The sequence below is a fragment of the Necator americanus genome, chromosome IV (assembly GCF_031761385.1).
Source record: "Necator americanus strain Aroian chromosome IV, whole genome shotgun sequence".
NCBI lineage: Eukaryota > Metazoa > Nematoda > Chromadorea > Rhabditida > Ancylostomatidae > Necator > Necator americanus.
Genome location: NC_087374.1, coordinates 16,221,292 through 16,245,104, shown reverse-complemented (window position 1 = coordinate 16,245,104; position 23,813 = coordinate 16,221,292). Strand labels below are relative to the sequence as shown.

Here is a 23,813-nt window from a genome sequence, read left to right as displayed (position 1 = left end):
GAAAGTAACAACGCTAACAACTTTCTAAACAGGATTTCGCGCATTGGGTGGCTGAAGGTTCTTTTCATTAAATTTTTTTTTTGTGAAAAAAGCTAATGGACAAAAATCTCAAAGGGATGAGGGACAGGAAAACGCTGTTTGATTCCATTATTTCTTTGATCTTCGGATGCTATTCCAACCACATTGCAACTCACGCATAACCTTGACCTACTTTTAAAAAAGAAGGAATAAGGAGAAGTAATTTAGAGACTTCATCGCTTTCAATCTTGGCCTTGCGCTGAAAGCACAAATGTTAAAGTGGGATTGTATCTGTCTAGACGGATGCGGTATAGTCGGGTCAACACAGACATGAAGGACGGACAGTTGCGTAAGCGGCTGCGCTCGAAGCGATGCGGTGGAGAGAGCGGTTGGAATCAAGTCGGGACCACGGGGAACCGCAGAGATGGGTGACGGTTGCGAGGGTCCTTCACGATCCCACCCGCTGCGCTCCACCGCACCGCTCCGAGCGCAACCGCTTACGCAACTGCACCGTGTTTCATTTCGTTTTGACTCTATGTGAGATTCTGGTAGTGTTCTTCCAAAACATCTATGAGTGTCTAAGATCTAGGATGTTACAGATCCTCATAAATCGTTTGACATGCACCTATGCGGATGACATCGAAGTGCTTGGTATTCAGACTGTGTATTCAACAGCGACACTATAAGCAATTCATAAAAATCTTCTGCACAAGTTCATTTTAGACAGAAAGGCATGTTTTTAGCGCAATATATTTGGGCATGAGCTTACCCAGAAGCACTAATGTTAATATTTAAGCTGTGTTCAGTTTTACTAGGGATAGTATCGGCTGTTGGGACAGAGCAGAGAGAGTACTCGATTCGCAAGATCGCTCTCCTCCTTCTCCTCCTCTGTTCTCCTTTTTCAGTCGCTTGCTTTCTCTTAGCCCTCGCTTTCGAAACGTTTGCTTTCTAGAATAACCACGGTGGCGCCCTCAATGCCCTCGATTCCTCGACATAGAAATGCATCCGTTTCTAGGATATGAATAAATATGTTATCAGATGAGTAGATCTGAATCTGTTTGTCGTTGACGAAGTTGGTCCAAAGAGAGCAGGACTAACTTCTGACGCTGGGATCATCATAGAGTCTGTGAACAATCAAATGTATAAACAACCTATCTTTTACATCCTGGCGCACTTCAGATCCAGAAAATCTGGATTCTTCTATATCTTTATTTAAAGCTAGATCTCATCAGTTACATCAGTCGGTATCTTACGATATTGCCCAGTAAGTTTGTACATCCTGGCGCTCGGATACGGGGCGTATGGATGCAAATGTCTGTTGGAGTCTATAGTTTTGCGTTTGTGAATGGCTGGGGTCAACGAGAGTTGACTTTAATGAACAGGGCGAGAAGCGTGCCACCCTCGCGCCCCGCCTGCGATTCGTCGAAAATTCATTCGGGCGCGAAGAGCAGTTCGTTTCATTTCACGAATCGCAGACGGGGACCGGGCGCAAGCGTGGCGCGTTGCAATAGAGGACGTGGTAAGGAACCGCATTTCGAACCTGTCTATTTACAGTGATGCAGGTAGCGATGAGCGAGATGCCATCCGTTTTTGCAATCTACGCCCCCGTATAGTCTTTGGGCCTCGGAAATCCATGCCAAGTTAGATTCGTGAGGTGATGCTTTTAAGGAGAAAACGGTCCCCTAAAATTCCTTGTGTGAACGACCCACTTCAGTTTATACTTTAGGAAATGTTTTTCGAGTCGTCAGTCCTTTCAGTCCGGTCAACGTAGCACTAAAATCGTCTTATTCAAGCAAAAGGATTCAAATTTATTTTTAGTAGTGGAGTGTACAGGAATGAGTTCTTTAATGCTAACCACAGGTTTGTGTTCCGTTCTTTTCACATTTAGTGTGGATAACCGCTTAAAACCTCATCACACTAACTCCGTGAGAGTGCTTTGGGAGTCTTGTCCTCGAATTTATTATTCGAGTTGTCCTCATTCAGTCATTATTTCAGCCCACATCGTCCTCGGTAATCAATTCATCGAAGCCTGGAAATTCCTGCATGTTAAGGTGAAGCTACGTAGAGAAATAGCTGCGACCTCTTTTGGACATGGGTTTATAGACTACAAACCAATAAATGCCGTGATTTTTGTGATCTACTCTGACGAGTTCTCTAAAAAAACGTTATTTTTCCGGCAATTTTCAAAACAATTTAAATCTTTATTTTAATTTACGAAAAATAGAAGAGCAACTTTCGCTTGATAACTTTGACTTTTTGAGCTCTGAGCTTTGTGCTTTATGATCGCATTTTCGACAAATTTGCTGTGTTGGGGGTGAACTGATGCAAGTGGTCAAGGCCTCATGGAGGGAATGCATGAGATTCCAGGAGTGATCGAGCAATGACGGAAGACGATTCTGCAATCTAGTGAATGTTTCCGGAACAATTTTGCTTGGTATTTGAGTAAATATTAGGGTATTCTGGAGGCTTCCTTGCTTAAAATATAAAAAAGATGAACTCTGAAGGAAAACATCCTTTGTTCCAAAATCTTCCAATGATATTCCCAAATGATCTTTCTACACATGTGGAATCGAAGGCTTTTGTCACAGGGACGGCGACCAACGTAAACGACAGGAAACACCTAATACATGGAGAGAGAGAACACATACACACACGTGTAATGCTGTTGGAACAAAAGTCATAGGTTCTACTCTACAAGGAACCATAAAGCAGTATAAACGACAATGACTTTCTCCAATTTTCCTCCATAGTTGCACAAAAAATTATAAAAGAACGCAAAATCACTAAACTGAAGAAAAATACACGATGAAGGACTCACAGCGTGAGATATTCACCCCTCAGTAAAAACATTACCATCCGCAATCGCAATGTTCAAGCTGCTTCGCGGTTCGCAAGTGCATAATCCACTTATGGGCTGAGAGGAGCTCGTGCTTGTCCTTATCATCAGAGAGAGGGTTGACTTTGAAGTGAAAATAGTCACACCACAGAGAAAGAGTAACCTTTGCGAGTCTTCTTCATCTTTCGAAACGAACGAGTTTGCGTGGCCGGGTAAGAAGCTGCTCCTCAAAACTGGTGATTTCTGGAGTTCTACTGGCCAATTCAGGTACGAAAGGACCTCCATAAGTAAAAATCCAACTCCTAAGATCACGAGACATGCGATGAGCTAACGCTAAACTGACGCCAAGTGACAACCCCGCTACCTTTTGATGATTGTGCGACGTGATGCAAGCGGCTATCAGCACCGCAGCCGCCGCCTTGCGAACCTTATCAGGCTGTCGCAACAGCCGACTTTGAGCGGTCGGCAGTTATGGATAAGGGGAACAGCCTGAAGACGATCCTCGGAGTGAGTTTGATTTGCGTCAACTTTCTTGTTACTCCCGCATAAGCCTTTGCCACTTTCGTCATTTAAAAAATGCACGAAATCGATGACTCCAGTTTCTCGCATAACCTATTCACTTCCTTCCAAGCACTATCACCTCTATCTGCAGGCAATTCCTTTCTCTGTCTACCGCCTTTATTCATTTCTTTATTCACTTCAACACAATTTGAGCCGAATAACTTCATAAATATATTTTAGGCGGTTTTGCTTCTCGTGTTTCTGGCCACCTTTGGAATAAGCATAGCAATTCTCGTAGAGGTAATTAACAATAACAATGACAGCAATAATAAGAACACTCCAGTGAATCAACTAAAAACAGGTGAGAAATATCGTGAAACTGTCGTCAGTGAAAGTGTAGTAATTTTCAGAAATGATATCAATTGTAAATCCTCCAAAAAACTCGGCATTATTAACTCCACACAGCGTCCGGAGTCTAGAGCTCAAAATTTCTTTCCAGCTGCTCCATTAAAAAAGATCAAAACGGCAAGATCTACTAGTGTGTGACAACTATTGAAAACTTTTCGATTTTTATCCGCGTTTTCTTGCTTCGGAATCAATCATATAGAACAAAATGTTCTCCTTTTCCCTACAGCGCTAATGCATTTGTAGTACTATCTTAGAGACAATAATTTCAACTGTGATCGAAAAGTTTTGTTCTTGTATATTGTATTGTTTTATTATTGTCGAAGCGGAATTGTTCGTGACCGAGGTATTCCGTTACCTACGCCATGTTCTCCTCCATGCAACTAAAAACACTTCTTCTTGTGCTATGGACGAACTTGAGGAGGTAGAGTCTCAGTACGCAGATTTGCATGGTCTGTGGTTTCGTCTAACAGAGACACGAGACAACGGACTGCAGCGTAGAGCTCGCGGAATCTTCGATTACGTGTTGTACTTGCGATACTTGCCAGAGGAAACAGATCGGGCCCGATAATGTCGAACGCGCACAATAATCGCGCTTATCATGAGTGCATCGCAAAGAAAACCTTTATCAGCAGGGCTCAGCTGCCACTGGGCAACTTTTCGAAGTCATTCACCGCTGGCGCGATGCAGCTACACAAAAATATTTACATGCATTAAATAGCAAAGAAACGGCAATAATGAAATTTAACGGCAAAAGATTGCCCTAGAACCTATTTTCTGAGCGAAACAGTTTTAAAATAAATAGAAATAAATAAATCTAGAATAGAAACTCGCAGTAAAGCGATGCCTATTGGAATGGGCTGTTTTGAAGCAAACCAAAGATGTTATTCTAAAAACCAGCAATTTTATCCTTTACATCAAGAATTCAAGCTTATATTGACTTGTTTTCTCCTATACTTTTTATTTCTTTTTATTTCTTATTTTCTCCGAGTCTGTACGACACTGAGCTCGGTGCAGTCGCGTAAGTGGCTGCGCTGGAAGCGACGCTGTGGAGTAGCGGCTGGAATTGAGTAGAGACCATCGCGAACTGCACCCGCGAGTGATATTAGCCGCGTTCGATGCCACAGCACCGCTTACGTAACGGCACCGAGGTTCTTTTCGCTTTGATTCCAATGCACATAGACTTGGTGAAACGCATTTAAGAAGTCGATAATTAGCAGATATGTTCCAATAAAATCACTCTTTCATATAGCGCTAGTAAATTTTGCTCAATTCGAGCACAATCCTGTCCAAACAAGCAGTGAATAAAGGTTTTCCTCAAATCTGAATCTCGAATTTAGGTCCAAAAAATTACTTAGGCCTAACATCGCCACAACTTCTTGGAACAAAAATCCAGCAAATCTCAATGATCATCACTTCCCATCTAGGAAATTATGGCACATTTTAACCAAGTGTAAGAGAAAAAAAAACATTTATCAAAAGTGATGTCGCTCGTTGCCATCACGGCTCCTATCAACGACGGCAGGTGGTAATCTCAGCAACAAAAGCGAGATAAAACAACTTATCAATGGTATGACCATTTTAGAGTTCAACGACGTTCAACTCAAAAAAAAAAACGTGCAAAACATGCGTAAGGATAGGTTGAAGTGATTGGAGACCAAGTCACAAGCGGTGGCTGTTAGAGCACCGAGAATAAAAGTAAAAAACCAGATGTGATTGAAGTCAGCACATAAGAGACGATAATTTGAACGCATGCGTTTCTGTTTATGCAGACAACCACGATTCGCGTTCGGCAACTGTGGACTTGTCGTTGTCTGTTGGGCGGATACGAGGGCATGCAACTATGCCCAAAGAGGCAGTAGCACAAGTCACAAAAATCTTCCAAGAACAAAAAGCTTCAGAAAAAAAAGAAAGCGCGGGTTGCAAGTAGTCAGCAAGTAAATAAATAAATAAATAATAATAATAATAATAACGAGCCGGTTATCAAATGCATTACGCACGTCGTCAACGTCACTAACACGAAATCGTTTAGGACTAACCACATTTTCCCTTTTTGTTTCTCTGATAAACTCTTCTTAACAGAGACCAGCTAATTCCCTATCTATTTCGGGGATTAGAAAAGGAAAAGTTGCTGAGATAGTCAAATTACTGATTGTTTTCAGTAAACGACCTAAATGTACACTCTCCAAAACAAATTGTAGCCGGCAGTGGAAAGTATGATGGATACAAGGGCGCCACGGATCTTTTCAAGTGAGGAACCAGCTATTGTCAAGTCAAAGTATATTCGAAGTAAACCTTTGTAGGGCGTCGCTCAACACCAGCGTCGATCCATGCAGCGACTTCTATAAATACACATGTGGTAATTTTGGCGGTTACATGAGTTTCGATGTGTCAGACACGAACAATGCCATAGCCATGGCGCAACAGATGGCGAATCTCACCTATGTGAACAGTTCGGTAAGCACTGATTAAATTTCCGCGGTGGCTCAGAGCGATCTCAGAGCGAGAATTGTGAGGATCTATTGCTTGAAAAGAAAACTAATTCCTTCGGAGTTCTGTTTTTTGCCAACATTTTGCCAAAAACATGAAAACAACATCCAAGAATCACGGAGGGTTAGCTGAGTTAAACAGCTTTTACCATAAAACCAGTGGGTGGATATCTGGAACAAAATCATGTTACAGGAGTGGCTGTACTTGCACGAATTGAAAGAAAAGCTAAACTGTTTAAGATTTCCTTTTAAAAATCGGTGTTGCAGCCAGACCCTGTTAAACAAGTCACTTGGTATCATCAGCAATGTTCTGCCGCTAGAATGAACTGGACCGCGATGAATAGGGACGGGAAATACGTTATGGCTGCTATTAATCGTACAGCTGCAGGTAACTGCCACTTATTCAGCAAGTACATGCTATTCACTTCCGAAAACTGTTTTATATTGCAGGAGAACAGGGATTCCTTAATGAGACACAATTTCCCTTCTATATGTTGTATCAAGACAAAAAGGTTAACAGTTTTCCAGACCGGATTGGAATGGGCTATCTCCTAGGTGAACTATTGATTTGATTGTTAAATTACTCCCAAAAAATAGACGTTTGGACTGAAGAGGGAGCAAAAAGGGCTTTGATGTAGAATCGATAACATGGTGACTCCATATGAGTGCGTGAATGTGACATCAAGCAAACCCTTAGAGTGCAGCAGCCACGCCTCTCCAGATGATTGGTTACAGTACTACACTCTAACAATCGCTTGCAGGATATCCGGCTGGATTTGAAGGAGTTGCCAACTTGGTGACACCTTACGTTGACACGAACTGGAAGGATCCTCATGGTGCTAACGGCTATGCATACTTCATTGATCAGCCGTCAACATTGTTACCTTATACATATCATAAAAAGGCCTGGGGAATATATGAACAATCGTGGGTTTGGCCGAGCTACTTTTTGTGGTACTACAGTTTCAGTTTTCGGTAACAATTTCCTGATATTTTCTAGACTGATTTCTACTATTGTGGACGTAATGAACTTATTGGCATCGACACAAAACATAAAACTGGATCAGAAAACACTGCTTCAAGACGCTAAGGATATTGCCGCATTTGACCATCTTCTAGCTCTGACCTACAGGTGATCAATAAACCGTAAATAAGGCTCGTCCGCCTCAGGAACCGAATGTGTGTGTATTTTAGCACTGACGATACCACTCGACGTCAGTTTGACCGCAGCTACAACCCGATGACAATCGGACAACTCACACAAACATATCCAAATATCAGTTGGCACACATTTGTACCCGAGGTATGCGCAATGCTTTACGCTTACAAAATTTCCTGACTCATTTCGAAGATTTGCAGGCAACCGGCACATCGCAACATGTACTAGGTACACTGCTTAATGATATTACTTACAAATACATTGTGATGGAACCAGCAAAACTGCTGATGCTTAACAGTATGCTTGGAAACCCCAAATGTGAGCGTGAACCTATCTGATCTGATTCCGCATAACAGTAAATAATAAGAAGCTCTAAGTGATGAGCTCTAAGTGATAGCTCTAAGTGTTTCTAAAAATGAAGGAGGTACTGCGTCATATGCTCATGCATATATTCATACATATATATATGTAGTGTATACGACTCAGTGAGGGTGGATGTAGTTTAGCGGTTAGAGGTTCCGCTTCCTGCACGATCGATCGGAGGTTCGAATCCGTCCTAGTGCTCAAGAGGCCTTTCATCAATCCGGGGTCGATAAATTGGCATCAGACTTGTCTGGGAGGATAAAAACACTGACTTGAGACATCGGCTGGTCCCCGCAAGTCACTGTATAGGCCAGTTACGTTCGTAAACCTCAAATGATTCTGAATTGAAGTTAACGTGGTGGCGTTTCCCAAGCGGATTGATTAACGCCAGACACTTTATCCTTTATCCTTTATACGACTCAATGTCTTTGGTTTCAAGCAAAGAAATGAAACGAAATAAAGGAGAAGGAAATAACAATACATAAGCAAGAGAATAATTTCTATCTATAGCAACATAAAGATTTAGAATTTGATTTAGTCAAATCAGTAAAGTTCTATTAAATTTAAAATCCACGAACAGCTTACTTCTGCATTCCTTCAACCGGGAAACGTTTCGAATAACTATGACCAAAGCTTTGGTTCATTTCGCGTGATTGTAGCCATTGTTCTGCCTGAACCCCCAGAAATTCTAGTCGGGACAAAACGAAATGAAGCTCGGTTGTGTAGGGGGCTTCCTTCGATCCTACCCGCTGCGCTGCGTAGGCGGCTACGCTCCACCGCACCGCTTTGTGCGCAGCCGCTTACGGAAGTGTAGCGAGCTTCATATCGTTTGTAGCTGCAAACCACTCGGGGAATCAGCGGTTTTATTTATTGCAATTTGAATTAGCAGTAGTGAAAGAAATGGGACTTATTTTCTCCGACAGTCATTCATTATTGTTATTATTATTATTATTATATATTTGTTATACTATTACTATTATTATTATTTCAGTTGTCTCTGCTCGCGCCTTAATCAACTACGTATACTACTCGGTGGTGAATGCAAATTATGATTTTCTGCCATGGAGTCAGGGGAATTATGTGCACCAAACTCGAGTTGTTCGTCCACCTATAGGAAGACCACGACACATTAGACAAGGTATGTCGGAAATCATGAGCTTCAAACGAAAGGTCGCTATAGGTGCGACTTTCTGACTTTGTAGAGAGAAGACGGTACGAGCGGAAACAGTTCGATGACGTGACCGACTCACAAATCAGTTGCGCTCAGGAAACGGTCTTCAGCTTGCCGGTAAGAACTTACTTGAGTTTGTTCCTAATAAACACACATGCAGACAAAACATATGAAATGCAAGATATAGGTGTGAGCATCTCAGTCCGGTTGCTGTTCCATTCTTGACATGACATTCTTGACATGTGCCAGTCACCTGCCATACTCCCGAGGCAAGGCAAAACAATTGAGTTGCTAATGTCGGACTTCCGATGAGCAACTCGTAATGGCATTATGCTTTGACTTTGAGAGAACAAACAAACGTTCTAGGCATAATTTTTAACGACTACGTTAAAGGCATCACCCCACGAATCTGAGGTGGTGCGGATTTCAGGTGGAGTATTCGTATACGGGATAGTAGATTATGGAGAGGGGGTGATTCCGTCCATTTCTTCCTAATTGCCGTAAAAAACGGCCCAGAAGATGCGGCGCCGAACGGGGCTGGTGCGCTCCATTCGAACTCCTTGTAGAAAGTGGTGCGCCGGGACGCTGGAAGCCGTATCGTCCAGGCCGTTTTCTACAGCAATTAGGAAGAAATGAACGGAATCACCCTTCTCTTAATAATCTACGATCCCGTATCAAATACTCCATCTGAAATCCATACCACCTCAGATTCGTGGGATGATGCCTTTAAGCACTAGAGCGAATTCTAAACCACTGAGAAGAGCGCTTCTGAAGTCCTTTTCTGTTAAAAGAAATTCATCTGTTCAGTACGCAAATGCACGTGTGTTCATCGATAACATCTATCCAACGAACGCTTCACGAGCTCAGATACGCGATCACGTCGCGAAAATTGCCTCCAGCATTCTTATCGGTCAGTTTGTCGACTGAATCTTCATGTCTTCTCAGCAGTTCTGGCTTATTTTTGCAGCGGTCTGTGATTCCTTAAAAACTGTTCCTCTGGGCAGGAGTTCCTTTCGAGCACGTATAATAAGATAATAAGATAATGATTAAGAAAGAAGTGACGCGGAAACGTAGTGAAGAAGAATTACGGTCTTGGAGCGCTCTTCATGACTCCGGTCGAACCTGTGTGAGATCTGTCTGACCCTACCTTCCGGTTCAAAAAGACGGTTTGAAAAATGCCACCACAACCCTACGCAAACGTGATGACGACCACCTAACAACATTCTGAGTGCTCCGCTTTCTAGGCGCACATGGTACAACAATTAGAAATCTTTCGGATGTACTGTAGCTACCGTAAAGTGTAGATGCAAATGTAAAATAATGAAGAAAACAAACTGAAGAGAAAACCAATAAGTAGCTCAAAGAATAATTGGGAAAAACCAAATGAGTAAATCTTGCAGGTTTCCGATCAATGCTCGACCAGTTGGACTGGATGACATCAGCTACAAAGACGGGAGCCTACAGTAAAATTGACAATCTCGTCAAGAATATCGCCTATCCTGACTGGATCACCGACAATGCACAACTTACCAATTACCACAAGGTGAACACATACTCTTTTCATTTTCTGACTTTTATTTACTAAACAATTAGGAACCTAGGAACTAGAGTTGCAAGTGAACAGGGATGACTACTTCACTATGGTGAGAAACGTGGAACTCTTTAATATTCACATGTCCTGGGATGCTCTCGTTGCGGGACCAGCGAATCGCCTTGATTTCAATGGACCGCCAGGAACAACAAACGCCTGGTATCAGGTAATTCTTTTGAACTGATGACCAAGGCGGAACTACGTATTGAGCGCTGTAGGAGTGAGGAGGTATAAGTCATCCTGTGCTGCATTTTCATCTACATAGCAGTGACGAGAGATTTAGGGCGGAGTGGTCATAACACCACCACCGCGCTAAATAAACGCTTTGGGACCCCTTTCCCCACTTTTCTGTCGTTCCGAAAGAAGGAAGAATAATGCATTGACTAAATGATTGGAGCGGATCACAGATCAGTATTTTTGTAGCCGGAACTGAACTCCATCACATTCCCTGCTGCCATCCTTCATCAGCCGTTCTACGACCCAACGTGGCCGACAGCTGTGAATTTCGGAGGAATGGGTGTTGTCGCTGGTGAGACTGCTTGACTTTGACGTGAACGGAATCATAAGAATTCCAGAAAACCACATTAAGGACACGAACTCACCCATGGATTCGACGATCAAGGAGTCCAGTGGGATGGTACGGGCATCCTAAGTGGATGGATGGATGACACCTCAAAAGTCGGATTCACGAACATGGCAAATTGTGTAGTGAACGAATATAACGGCTTTTGCCCCTTGAACAAGACCACCTACGGTACTGCCTCGTGTATTGACGGATCGCAAACTCAAGGAGAGAATATAGCGGACAACGGAGGTAAGCGCATGTATTACATCTGAATAATATTAAGTTGCACTAGTTTGTTTAAAAACAAGGGAACTGCAGGGATTCATGCTGCTTATCGAGCGTATCGTAACTTCATCAATCTCTATGGTCCTGATCCACAACTTCCGGATGATCTCCTTCAGGAATTCACCTCTGATCAGCTGTTCTTCCTAAGTTTTGCTCAGGTAACTAATGAACCAAATTTTGGAAAGTATAATGAAAATTTATTGAATGGGAGGCGGTGTCGTAGTTAGACTGCGCTTTCGCGAAGGACTATTTGAGTAATTTTACAACTAATTTGAGGAGGACAGAATGAATTAGTGCAGAACGAAACACGAACTAGAACAAGTCGGTTGAAAGACTGAACTTCTTGCCCTTTTATGGATGAAAAAGTTATTCCCTTTTAGTTTTGATATCATGTGATTACGGTGGTGAAATTAATTTGCCAAAAAACAAGAAAGTTACGAAAAAAAAAGAGCAGTCCCAGTAAAGATTTGACTTTAAAAAAATTATTGGAGATATGGCGACTTGAACCCCGGCCCTCTCCCATGCTAAGGGAGCGCTCTAACACTGATCTCTACCCCATAAAATGTATTCAAGTCATCGTCGTACAAAAATGGTTTCTGTTATTAATGTGTTTTCTTTTTTTGTAACAGCACAAGTAAGGGTGAAACTTTATTTTCCTGTCGACATCAAAAATAAAAAGAAATCACATTAGAAATATTATTGGGTTTGTTCTAAAAATGACAATGCTAGTCATATAAGAAGGCTAAACCAAATTTTAGTTAGAGAAATTGTGTGGTAACAAAAACAGTTGCTGTCGTTTCATGAATCGTTTGCAAATGAGCCCCAGTCAGAAAAAAAAACGCAGAAAAAACAAGGGCATAAAACAGGAAGAATTAAAAATATGATAATAATGATAATGATGATATAATGTAAATTTATACAAATATACGATAATGATAATAATACAAATAGATGATAATCATAATATAGTTACATCAGACTTATGTGCACTACACATGTGTTCGTTGTAAAAACATTCCATAAACGAATTAGTACCCTAGGTGTGGTGTCAGGAGCCATACACCGATGATGTTGAGATGAGGCAGCTTCTCGTCGATCCGCATTCTCCTTCCCAGTATCGTGTTTGGGGGACTATTCAGGTACGGTGATCTTCTGTTCCCACTAGAAGCAATGCAGCTGGTGTTAACCGGATTATTCCAGAACTTCGCCGCCTTCAAGGATGCATTCCATTGTCCTACCTCAGCTTATGCGCCAGATAATCACTGTGACGTTTGGGTCTCCGACATCGATTCTTGTCGGTTCATTTGCTTTTGAACTAGGATTACCTTCAATATACCACCGCCCTTTTTATAGCCTACGGCGAGCCGGTAGTGAAGAACGAGCTCAACATAGAGACTAATAAGCAGATTACTACAAATGATATGAACAAGTACAACGCCTACAAGTTGGCTGTGGGCTACTACCAGGTATTATTAAGTATTGGCTATAAGTAAGTAGTTGGCGTCGAAAAATTGTGAAATTCTCAAAAAAGAAAGATTTCTCTCGCTTTTTCTCATCGTCCTACGAAGTTCCACACTGCATTCGAAAATAAGACTGTAGTTTTTAGCAATCCCTGAACGCCTCGATAGATCCATGCAACGATTTCTTCGAATATGCTTGTGGAAAGTACGACAAATTAGTGAGTAATTCAGTAACTCATAAATATCGAAGAAAACATTTGGAAATATTTCCATGTTAGGTATCCTTCCATTACGCCGATGCAAACAACTATGTGATCATGGCGACCCAGTTGAACAGCCCAGCGTACCAGAGCACTATCAAGGTAGGAGAGTAACTATCAAACTGATCACTGTTAAGAAGAGAGAGTGGGATTCCTTCCATCAAAAAAAAAACAGAAGGAAAAAACTGTAGGGCAACCAAATCGATAAGAAAAGTGGAAACAAAAAAAAGAATTTTCCAGTGATTGTTCAGCGAACCGTGATGCCATACGTCACCGGAAAAACACACTGTTGCATCTATTTGTCCCTGTTTTTTTTTCAATCCTTTGGGCTCAGAATACCTCTTAGACTCAATAGGATTGCAGTGACGGCCATGATTTCAGAAGAAGTGCTGCAAGGAGATAAAACATAGATGATCAACAAATATGTGACTGAAACTATCCTTGAATTATTTGCGCAAACTCTTAAGGGTTATCTCCTTTTGATTACGAAGACACACATAAGCGCCAGTACCAACGCTTATCCAGGCGACCGTGAAGCGCATTTGATTGCGACACGTCAAAGAGTAAAAGAGTTTGCGCTAATCAAAGGAGAAATGCGAGCTGCAGCGGATGCGTCGCGGTCGACAAAACAAACACCAGGTTTGGATTACATTACGGTTAAATTACTTCGATGTCAACTTAACCTACTGGCGACCACACCGGCGAGTTTCGAGCGTGTGGAGCGAAAGCGCTTTTCAACTTGTGCAAGCGGGGCAGGAGCAAGCGTGATAATTCAAGTCTTTCTTGCGAACGCGCAGAAAGTATACTCCAAAAAAGGTGAGAAAAGAATCAATAAGAACTATCTGTGTTGAAACCGCCGGGTTAACAAGATCTTCTTATGTCTCCGACTGTTTATAATGACTGCATAGGCCAACGCAACAAACCTAAGAGGGTTTTCTTGGAGGTAATTCGCCTCTTTGATACACTAAATTTCTGAAATAAACAGCCACATCCGAACAGGAAAGCGTGACCCGCGGATAGGTTAGACGTGATTTCGTGCGGGACAAACCGCGAAACTCACTCATGTGTTGCGGGGCTTTAATGCGTTAAACAGGAGGCTTTGCGGTCATTTTTTTTTCGAACGGATTTTAGACAATCAGAGAAAGCTTGGGAATTAGCTGGAGTTTTTTCTTTGTGGTCTACAATGTTAAGATTTTACAGAATTCCACCGCACTGACAAAGGAGAAAGCATTCTCTGATGCTTGTATTACTGCCACGTCCAATAGCAATACATCTCAAAGAATCCTTGTTTCTAAGAACTATCTGATGCCACGTGTGAGCCCATTTGTCTCTTCTGCAACTAAAAGAATTATCGTATTTCTTGGTCATGGTCTCACCTCCAGGTCACGCTGCTGGCACAGTATCTTGGATCTAATTTCACGTATTCGTTTGGTGGTAACGTAGCGTCCCTACCGAATAGTGTCCAGTTGGCAAATGCGCTTTCATACCTCTCGTTTAGCCAAGTAAGTCTTAGCACTCATCGAGAATGTCCAGATAAATCTTTGTACTGCTAATGCGCAATTAAGGGCATTGACACATTGGTAACACCGTTTGTCGACACCAACTGGCTAGATCCCACAAAAGGCTACAGAATGTTTATGGATCAAAACACAGCCTATATGAGGTGAACAGGTTTTTAATAGTTGCAATGAGCACTTACTCTTCGAAGACCGAAATCACTTTGACCAGAGCCCGTAGGTGTCACATCGTATCTACATAGGAAGCGAAATGATAACGTTACAGTAAGACATACTATCCTCCGGGCGCTTTCAAAACGATCGAAAACAACTACATCGACACTGCAACGTATGTAATTGGGAATTTCACAAAGGAACAGGTGAGATAATTCCCCTGCTTTCTGTGTCGAGTTATCCATTCCACAACAAATTTCCAGGGACTCACTGTCGATCCGAATCTCAGGGACAAAGTAAAGGGTCTCGTAGAGTTCGAACAGATGATTGCAAACACTTACAGGTAAGCGGCACGAGAGTGCGGAGGGCCGGTTACCGTACTCAGAGTTAAGACATAACTTCCACATGAACAAGCTTTATTTTAAATTGCTTCGAGAAGTTCATCAGTCGTGGTTTTCAGTACTGATGACGGCAGTCGAAGACAGTATAAACGCTCATGGAATCTCATGCGAATTACAGATCTTCAGAGTAACTACAGTTTTATCGATTGGCGGACATACATGAAGCAGGTGTGATATACTCGGGTCGAAACGACCTGGAGCTGGGCGCAGTTGGGCGGCGCGGTTGGGCGCAGCGGTTGTTGTCGATGGGGTACCCTCTCTGGCACCACTCGTCGGCGCCGCGTAAAGACACCCGAGTAAAGATATCGGTGGCCTCATCTCGGTCCCGACCGCCAGCTCCACTGTCCCGCTTCGAGCGTTCCTGATTACAGAACTGCTCCGAGGTTCAGGTCGTTTTGACCAGACTGTATTATAACATACAGCTTCACAAAATAGAACACAGTGGAAGTCATAATATCGTTCACTGTGGCAGCTTTTCAGGTCCCCGCCGTGGCTCAAGATGTGGTGCAAAATCACAACTTTACTGTTTCAGTTATGGAGGTGAGATCTACCAGAGAAATTCTAATGAGAAAAAATAAGACTGAATAAAAATGAGTTTTAAAATAAAGTTTGCAAGTTTGTTTTTGAAAATATTAATTTTTCAGCCTGGACAATACGCAAAAATGAGCAAGGACTACGCAACACTTGACGCAACAAAGCTTGTGAACTACTTTTTCATGAGACTACTGCTGTCGAATGCTCAATATTTGCCAACTTATTCTAGTAGTTTTGAAGGGATGCCGGTAAGTGTCTTGCGGAACTCAGTTCAGCCAACGGTGTTATGAAAGGAATGCACTGACTTAATAAATTTTCACGTTGTTTTGGAGCGTCTTCCCGAAAGAACTCACTGAGCGTTACGGAGAAACGCTGCCAGTCATTTGACATCGTTGAAGGATCTTAATGTACAATAATCCCTTTAATTTGCGACCCATCTGCGGTAGATTAGTCAGTTTAAAACTGTGTCTTCAACAGATTTCAAAATAAAACAACGAAGGGACCAACTGGAGTCTTTTGTTTGCTTCAAGGATTGCGAGTCACATTTCAAGGGGGAGTTTGCCACTATCGCGAGCAAACTTTTGTGAGCCGTTTTAATTGCTTTCACATCTTTGCATCCTTGTCTGTTGCATGTTCCGTAACCAGGCTAGGGAAAGGAGAAACCTCAGGTTCTCCGAAACCTGACCTTTTTCCTGGATATTTCTTATCTAAGCATCATCGTTTTACGGTTGATAGGTGCACGTCTCAAATCAATACATTCCCTACTGAACGAGCGTCGAACAAGGTTAACAGATGAGATTCTTCCTTTCAGGAGGAATCTTTCGCTCTTGGACGACAACGACATCGGCCCCGCATCGCGAAAGGCGACACACTAGCAGATACACAAACCAGTTGTGCGGAAATGGCTAATGCACTTATGCAATTTGCTAACGGAAGAGTCTTCATTGACTACCTTTATCCTGATGAAAAATCAAAGAAAATGATCAGAGAGTGAGATACTCTTTTCATCCGGATGAGCTGTGATCTATTCATTTTCGTGCAGCCCTCAAATTTATCGTTTCCTCTCAATTTTTCGTATTTCAGCACTGCTGGCGGCCTAATCAGAAACGTGATCAACTCATTCCAAGGGATGGTAGATCAGTTGGACTGGATGAGTGTAGACACGAAAAGAAAAGCCTATGATAAGACCATGGGAATAAGTTGGTCTTTTTTCGAGACGAGAGGGAGCATGTGTTTCGTTATTTTCTCCTGCACTAAATTTCAATTTCAGTTCAAAACATTGCTTTCCCTGATTGGATAATGAACAATACACAACTAGATGCTTATTATCAGGACCTTTTTGTGGATCATACTAAGGATAACTACTACGATATGTGGACCAAACTTACTGTGTAAGTATAGGAATTCTTTTTTTTTTCTTACTCTAAGTTGATGATTTGTATTACTACAAATAGTTACAAAGCAAGTAGTAGTTCCTCATATTTCAGATTTAACATGATGCTACAGTACAAACAACTTACGTTCGCTACGACTGATCGCACCGACTTCCTTGGCCAGCCAGGAACAGTAAACGCGTGGTATCAGGTGAATAAAAAAAGAATGCAAAGTCCTATGACTATTCGACAGAGTTGTTAGAAAGAATGACAGCGAGACATCAGAATTAATTGTGTTTCGTGCACAAGGTCTGCAATTAGGTCAAAACGATGTGATGTCTGGTACAATTGCGCAGGCGGTTGCGACCGTGTCACCGAGTCACCTCATCCGCAGTCGCTGGCGCAATTGGATGAGGATTCATGTGCTTTTGATCCGCCTGTAGGTTCAATTCTCGACATATCTGTTAGAGTTGTTGATCTGTGTACTGCTTCCGTCTGTGGGAACACTTGTACGGACTTCGGTGTATACTAACACGAAAGGAGCAGATAAAAGAGGTTGGAAGCTATGGCTCTGCAAGGGGATGTACTAGGGCACAATGCGTAGTTGGAGCGCACTCGACTGACGAAGAAGTTCGAACGGAGATCTCACCAACAACTTATGTATCAGTGAATTCAAATATCTTTACATTATTGCAGCGCTTTTTCTTACCTTTATAATTAGTGCCCGCTCAATTATTTGCTCGTCTTATTGATTGTCCTGCGGTTATCGACATATTATTCGTTTGTGTATTTTATTGTATACGACATAATTAAGCTTTAAATACCCGATTCTGAGGTTCCGAAATATTTATTAATATTAGTAAGACTATGTATAAATCCCCATGGGTGTCGCGTTTGTCGCAATTTCTTGTAGCAGAGAAATTCTATACTTCGAATTTGGTGAGCTATACCATTTCCCAAATGATAATTAGTATAGCTTACTTAATTTGAAACACATCATTTTTAGATGACCAACTGCTTAGCCAGCATTGTTGCAATGATCGAAGCTTGAAAAATCTTATGTAAATGTTGTAAAGAGATATTTGAAGGTACTGAATCACACGAATCATCAATCTCTCCACTCGTGATCGCATTTGTTTGCCTCTGTTTTTACTTCGAACAGGGAGAGGAGAGAGAGAGAAATTCTGGAGGACGTTCGGTGGTGTTGCAGCAATAAGAAATTTCCTTTTTAGCCAGAGCTGAACTCGATTACGTTCCCTGCTGGTATATTGCAACCACCGTATTTCCACCCACAGTGGCCAGCATCCATAAATTATGGAGGCATGGGTGTTGTAGCAGGTAATCTCTTTCTGAAAATATGAATTGATATCAAGTTGATGACGGCCGGAATATTAGTTCCGGATCTGGTTTAAAGTTAACGCCGAGACAAATATGAATTTTGAAACATGCCGGAAACAATTGAGGACATAAAGATACTTTTTCTTGTCGCAATATTAAGAAGAACAACGGTGCTTATTTGGAGTACTTTTCGAAGACCTACGACCGGCATAGCTTGAAGTTAGCGACATAGTTAATCACCGCTCCGTAGGTAGGAACACATCTAATAAATCTGAGGAATTCCCCACATCTTAGTTGTCCTTAATTGCGCAAAAATAACCGGATACTAATGTGCGGATGCTTTTTAGAAGCGTAAGTTGAAGAGAAGATCAGATTGTAGTCAATCTCTCCACCAGCTCACTATCACGCATACTTCCCCAAAATACAATTTTTACGAATATTTTCCCTCCTTTTTAGGACACGAGTTGACACACGGGTTCGATGACGAAGGCGTCCAGTGGGGCCCCACTGGTGCTATCTCATTTCCTGCTAACGACAATTGCACTGGATGGATGGACGAGTTTTCAACTGCTGGTTTCAATAAGATGGCACAGTGTGTTATAACAGGTGATTTTAAATCAAGAAAATATGGGCGAGAAAAAGAGAGAAAGCGCAACACCAAAACTTCCAGTAATTTTCGATGTTGAAGATAGGAAGAAATGAAGAAAGCACTGATTCAAAATAGTCTTTTCTTCCTAACATTTCGGTGCTTCTTATATTAACTTTCGTATAAACCCATATTAAGGATGTTTAACATCGTTAATCTCAAATAGTCTAACATTTATACTCATAAGATCCATCAGAAATGAAGAAAAAAGAAAGGGAACAAACAGAAAGATTCTCATTGTTATTGTAATTTTATGCAAAGTACTACCTCGTTGCACTTTTTTTTAATCAGTATTGAGAGATTATGTCCCAAAATTCCAGAATACAACCAATTTTGTCCTCTTAACGCAAAAGAATACACTCCAAATTGTGTAAATGGTGTCCAGACGCAAGGAGAAAACATTGCTGATAATGGAGGTAAGCATGGAGGTGTCGATTTTATACTAACTACATATTTTCACTCTTTTTGTACGATTTCAGGCATTCACGCTGCATTTCGTGCCTATCGAACTCACATCGCTTTGGATGGGCCGGATCCACTGCTTCCTGATCGTTTGTTCGGACAGTTCAACCATGATCAGTTGTTCTTCTTGAACTTTGCTCAGGTGACACCTATCAAACATAACTCATGCCAAGGTTCTCGGAAAAGCAATCTCGAGAAGGAACTGAGAAATAGACGACCATAACGAAAGCTGATAAAACACTGCCGGCAGATGTGTTTTTTTTAGGTGGACAGTTATAAAATGATGATAGCATCAAAATATTGAAGCTTTCAGTCGTCCATACCAACACAATCTGAATAGAGGAGGACGGAGTTTGTATTCAACTTCTGCTTTCATCTTCAGTTAATGTAGAGTGTGTTCACTAGGATTTCCCTTTTTCACAAAACGAGTCTCTAAAGCTGTTACCTCAACTACTACTGTAAATATCTTTCACGATGCATTGTAATCTTATACGGTCGAATAGAATTAATTATTAGCTGAACTTTGAAGGTCGAGGACATCATATCATTTCAGAGAGAAAAATAAATCTCTTCAATGTGACTCTATTGAGGAGAGGAAAAGATCAGTTCTTATACGAATCGATTTCTATAAGCGTCATTTTAGGTTTGGTGTGAAAAGCGACGTACCGATGACAAACTATACCAACAGTTGATGGTTGACCCACATTCACCGTCCATGTACAGAGTATTTGGAACGATTCAGAATTATCCAGCGTTCAGAGTTGCCTTCAACTGTCCAGCTAATTCCACCTACGCTCCCCCAAAACACTGCAACGTTTGGGTACCTGAAAAAGAACCATAAGATGTTGCGGTTTTTTCTTCTTCTTTCCCCTCCAGTTTTTGATAGTCATACATCTATCTATTCATTCTCCACATGAGGAGAAAATTTTGCAGAACAAATAGCTAAAAATCTCTTCAATTGTTCTTAGAGGTGTACTGTTTTGTCCGTTGGACTAAAACGTCGCAATATTTCTAGAAATTGTATGTATAACTGATTAATTCATATAGTAAAAGCTTTACAGGCCTGTTTATTGTCATCGTCTCACAAATTTTACCTCTACACTTATCGGTCTCATTTTGAAATTTATATTATGTTAAGAAATAAATGTTTCCTTATATATTATGTGACTCATGACAAATTTTTTGTTTGTTTAGAGCAACTGGGAAAGTCGAATGGGATGGATATAAAACCTCATTTCCTCGAAAGAAAATGCTAACTAATACGATCTACTAAAAGGTTAATGTTCTACAATAATGCTAACGGTTAGAGATCCAAAATTACAAAATTTCATTTTTAATATTAGTAGGATTGGGAAAAGGATTGTTACCGGCGTTTGCCCCAGTATCAATCCATCCACAGCAGCGTGGGAAATCAAGAACAAGTGTGATCCATAATCTTAAGTGGTTCGGGACTTCACTACACTGAGCTAACCAACGAATGGCCTAAGAACGATCTCACAAAGCCAGAATAGTTCTTTTCCTCATAAATGCAAAGTTATAGTGACAACGGTTCACAAAACATTAGAATGACACCGCAGCTGCAGCTGGTAGCGCACGGGTTCAACCCGGCGACCGCTGCGCGGCTGCCTCTTTCTCCGCTTAACGTACGTTCCCATCCCAGACTCGTCTGGAAGGATAAAAACACTGATCTGAGGCATAGGCCGAAAAAGTCACCGTAAGGTTCCATGTGCCTTTATAAACCTCATACGGTTCTGAATTGAAGTCGAACGCTTAGCCGCATCCCAACCAAATCGATTAATACCAGACACTTCATCCTGTATCCTCAACCCTCGTCTCTTGATTGGTAGCTGCTCACAGCTTGTGCGTAAGATCCTGGATCCTCTGCCCATCATAATCGAACTGACTCATTCGACTGAAGACATTCCGTACAGATTGTAACATTTGATGAGAATGTATTTGCGTATTTCTCGTTTCCAGGTCAAAACTCCGGAACTTTTTGAGACTTGGTTAATCACAGTGAAAAAATGTTCTTACCACTTCGTGATACTCTAGCTCGCAAACCATTGCAGGTTTTCAAATATTCCCAGAAAGCAGCTACTAGTTTTTAGCATGATGGACTAGTTACTAGAATTTAAATAATGAAGAAATTGAAAAAGCACGTATTGCAAGCAAAGCAATGCCAGAGCAGGAATCGAACCTATGTCGCCACGGCCACAAGTGGAGTACTAACCACTATACTATTTTGGATAAATACTATGATATTAAATACCATAGAGGTAACTTCATGAAGAACCTTGGAAACAACTTACTCTACTTACTTAGTGGAGTTTCAGCATGCTGTCTGTTCCTGCTTGAATCCCACTTATACGCAAGTGATGCTTCAACTGTCATTCTTAGCACACTGCAAGAATTTCTAATCGTTTGCATGCCCTTAGTTGATTAATTACAAGTTTTTTTTTTTGACGGAGATAGAATCTCCATACACTATTCTCCAGGAGTATTCTCAAATATGAGAGAAGAATGAATCCGAACAACCTCCTTCTGAGATATCTCGAAGTAAAAGGACTGCACCTGTATTGATATTGTGAGTTTAAATACCGCTTCGGCGTATCACTGATAGACCGCTTCGATAATGTTCATTACACCGCTTATAAAAGGAAGAGTAGGTTAGTGAGGTTCTTCAAAGTCACTATGCGGCGTGCTCTGCTCCTGTGCATTTTCATATGCTTGTCTTGTACCAAAAAAGTTGCTGAAGTGGGAGACTTCATCTCTTTGGCACCCAAAACGATCTAACATATCTGTTTTGGGACCAAAGAAATCATGTGAATGGTCGCAAATCTTACGAGTTTCATGGCGACCTGAACGACACGCCTTCGAATGCAAAGACTAGAGGTCCATCCTTCGGCAAGCACGTAAAGAGAGTTGCGAGGAATCAGGTTAGTTCACAGACAACAGTTGATGTGAATCCACCGACGAATCATGTTCCATTTTTGTGTGGCAAAAACTAACATGAAAAAAGGCTCAACTACGAACATAACCTGCTTTTCAGCACCTGAGAGAAGGGAAGAATCACTGGTCAAAGGTAGAAAAATATCCATGGAGTGCATGGAGTGTAAAAGCGAAAGGTGAGAGAAGTAACCTATGTTCATTTGATACTAGAAAATTGCTCTGAGGAATTATATACATCTACATCTAGACGCAGATGATGTGACCGATTCGAATACCCATGAATCGAAATGGCATGAAGGCGATATCGGATCAGAACCAATCGAAGTAATAAGTGGATCTCTGTCGCAGGTTACAAAACAGCGCTACAATGATCCTTGGTCAAATCGATACGAGGAAAACCGAAAAATTGAAGGATTGTCCGAAAACAAATCAAAAGAAAAGGGCAGCACATCTACGAAAAATGATGCGAATCGACCGAGATCACAGAAATCAAAACGACATACAAACAGGAGAATTCGTTCGATACACAAGAGTCATGGTGAACGCCTTGGGGAAAAGGCTCCCTTAGCTGCGAAAAGACGGAACAAAAAGAACGTGACTGCCACAAACACAAAAACATCAAGAGATCGAGAAATTCAGGGCAAACCGGAAACAGAAAACAGCTAGAAATCTTCATTTCCTTCAATTTTTAAGGCTAGCATAATTTCCGTTTGCAGAACTCGCTAGCTGGTCACGACACCGCTCCACTTTCCGCCGAAACATCTGGCTTTTTCAGAAAACAAAAATCTCTCTGGACCTTTACGGATCTAGTTATGAAATAAACGGCCATTTTTTTTGTTCATTGTTCGCTACTACGATGAAACTGTCTGTGTTGAGAGAAGAAAGTGGTCATACTTAATCTTTATTAAAGATCCTTGAAGGCAGGAAGAATGCAGTGTTGGGGAAAGTGTAGTTGGGGGATCTGACGCGACAGAATCGAACTGCTCTGTGTATTGTATTTGGTGTCATCGGGGGTGGGTAGTTCGACTGTGCCAGTACTGCTAAGGCTACTCGCAGTGCAGAGCCGCCAAACCTCGCGCCCGATAAAGAGAACGTGGAAACTCTGAGTGTCGGAATAACATGGCTGTATCAGCTGATTACTTAAAGGCATCACTCCACGAATCTGAGGTATAGTAGGGTCAAAACGACATGAAACACGTACGCAATTGCGTACGCGGCTTCTTTCGAGGCGCTCCGGTGGAACGTAGTGGCTAGGAGAGTGGTGAAATCCTTGCTGGCATCACCCATCGCTGCAGTTGGCGACGGGCCCACCTCGGTTCCTACTGCTGCCTCCACAG

The 23,813-nt window shown here is 41.7% G+C and overlaps 2 protein-coding genes across 5 annotated transcripts; both read left to right on the top strand.

Moving 5' to 3' along the window:
* Nucleotides 1-3,325: 3,325 nt before the first annotated feature.
* RB195_001497 (uncharacterized protein) lies at nt 3,326-20,368 on the top strand (the record flags this gene model as incomplete). Of its 4 annotated transcripts, XM_064198298.1 has the most annotated exons (43): nt 3,326-3,361; nt 3,596-3,716; nt 5,923-6,010; nt 6,064-6,217; nt 6,517-6,637; nt 6,700-6,804; nt 7,011-7,176; nt 7,250-7,381; nt 7,444-7,552; nt 7,609-7,726; nt 8,763-8,909; nt 8,974-9,059; nt 9,750-9,852; nt 10,343-10,485; nt 10,544-10,699; nt 10,957-11,062; nt 11,123-11,347; nt 11,417-11,541; nt 12,424-12,522; nt 12,584-12,677; nt 12,737-12,849; nt 12,990-13,061; nt 13,122-13,205; nt 14,304-14,417; nt 14,486-14,605; nt 14,669-14,766; nt 14,886-14,979; nt 15,037-15,116; nt 15,234-15,342; nt 15,655-15,714; nt 15,819-15,875; nt 15,949-15,956; nt 16,186-16,291; nt 16,520-16,698; nt 16,792-16,907; nt 16,979-17,099; nt 17,196-17,285; nt 17,403-17,520; nt 18,314-18,419; nt 18,876-19,025; nt 19,386-19,481; nt 19,545-19,669; nt 20,171-20,368. In XM_064198298.1, 43 exons carry the CDS (start codon nt 3,326-3,328, stop codon nt 20,366-20,368), a joined length of 4,848 nt encoding a protein of 1,615 aa, XP_064054176.1. The 4 variants fall into 4 exon arrangements, with proteins under 4 accessions (XP_064054176.1, XP_064054177.1, XP_064054179.1 ...); XM_064198297.1 differs by lacking the exon at nt 17,403-17,520 and having other exon boundaries at nt 17,196-17,292; XM_064198296.1 differs by lacking the exons at nt 15,655-15,714; nt 15,819-15,875; nt 15,949-15,956; ... (9 more) ...; nt 19,545-19,669; nt 20,171-20,368 and having other exon boundaries at nt 15,234-15,348.
* Nucleotides 20,369-22,159: 1,791 nt separating this feature from the next.
* On the top strand, nt 22,160-23,142 carry RB195_001496 (uncharacterized protein; the record flags this gene model as incomplete). The annotated part of the gene is made up of 4 exons (XM_064198294.1): nt 22,160-22,197; nt 22,283-22,463; nt 22,577-22,652; nt 22,724-23,142. The coding sequence occupies 4 exons, from the start codon at nt 22,160-22,162 to the stop codon at nt 23,140-23,142; spliced, it is 714 nt and encodes a 237-aa protein (XP_064054175.1).
* Nucleotides 23,143-23,813: the final 671 nt, after the last annotated feature.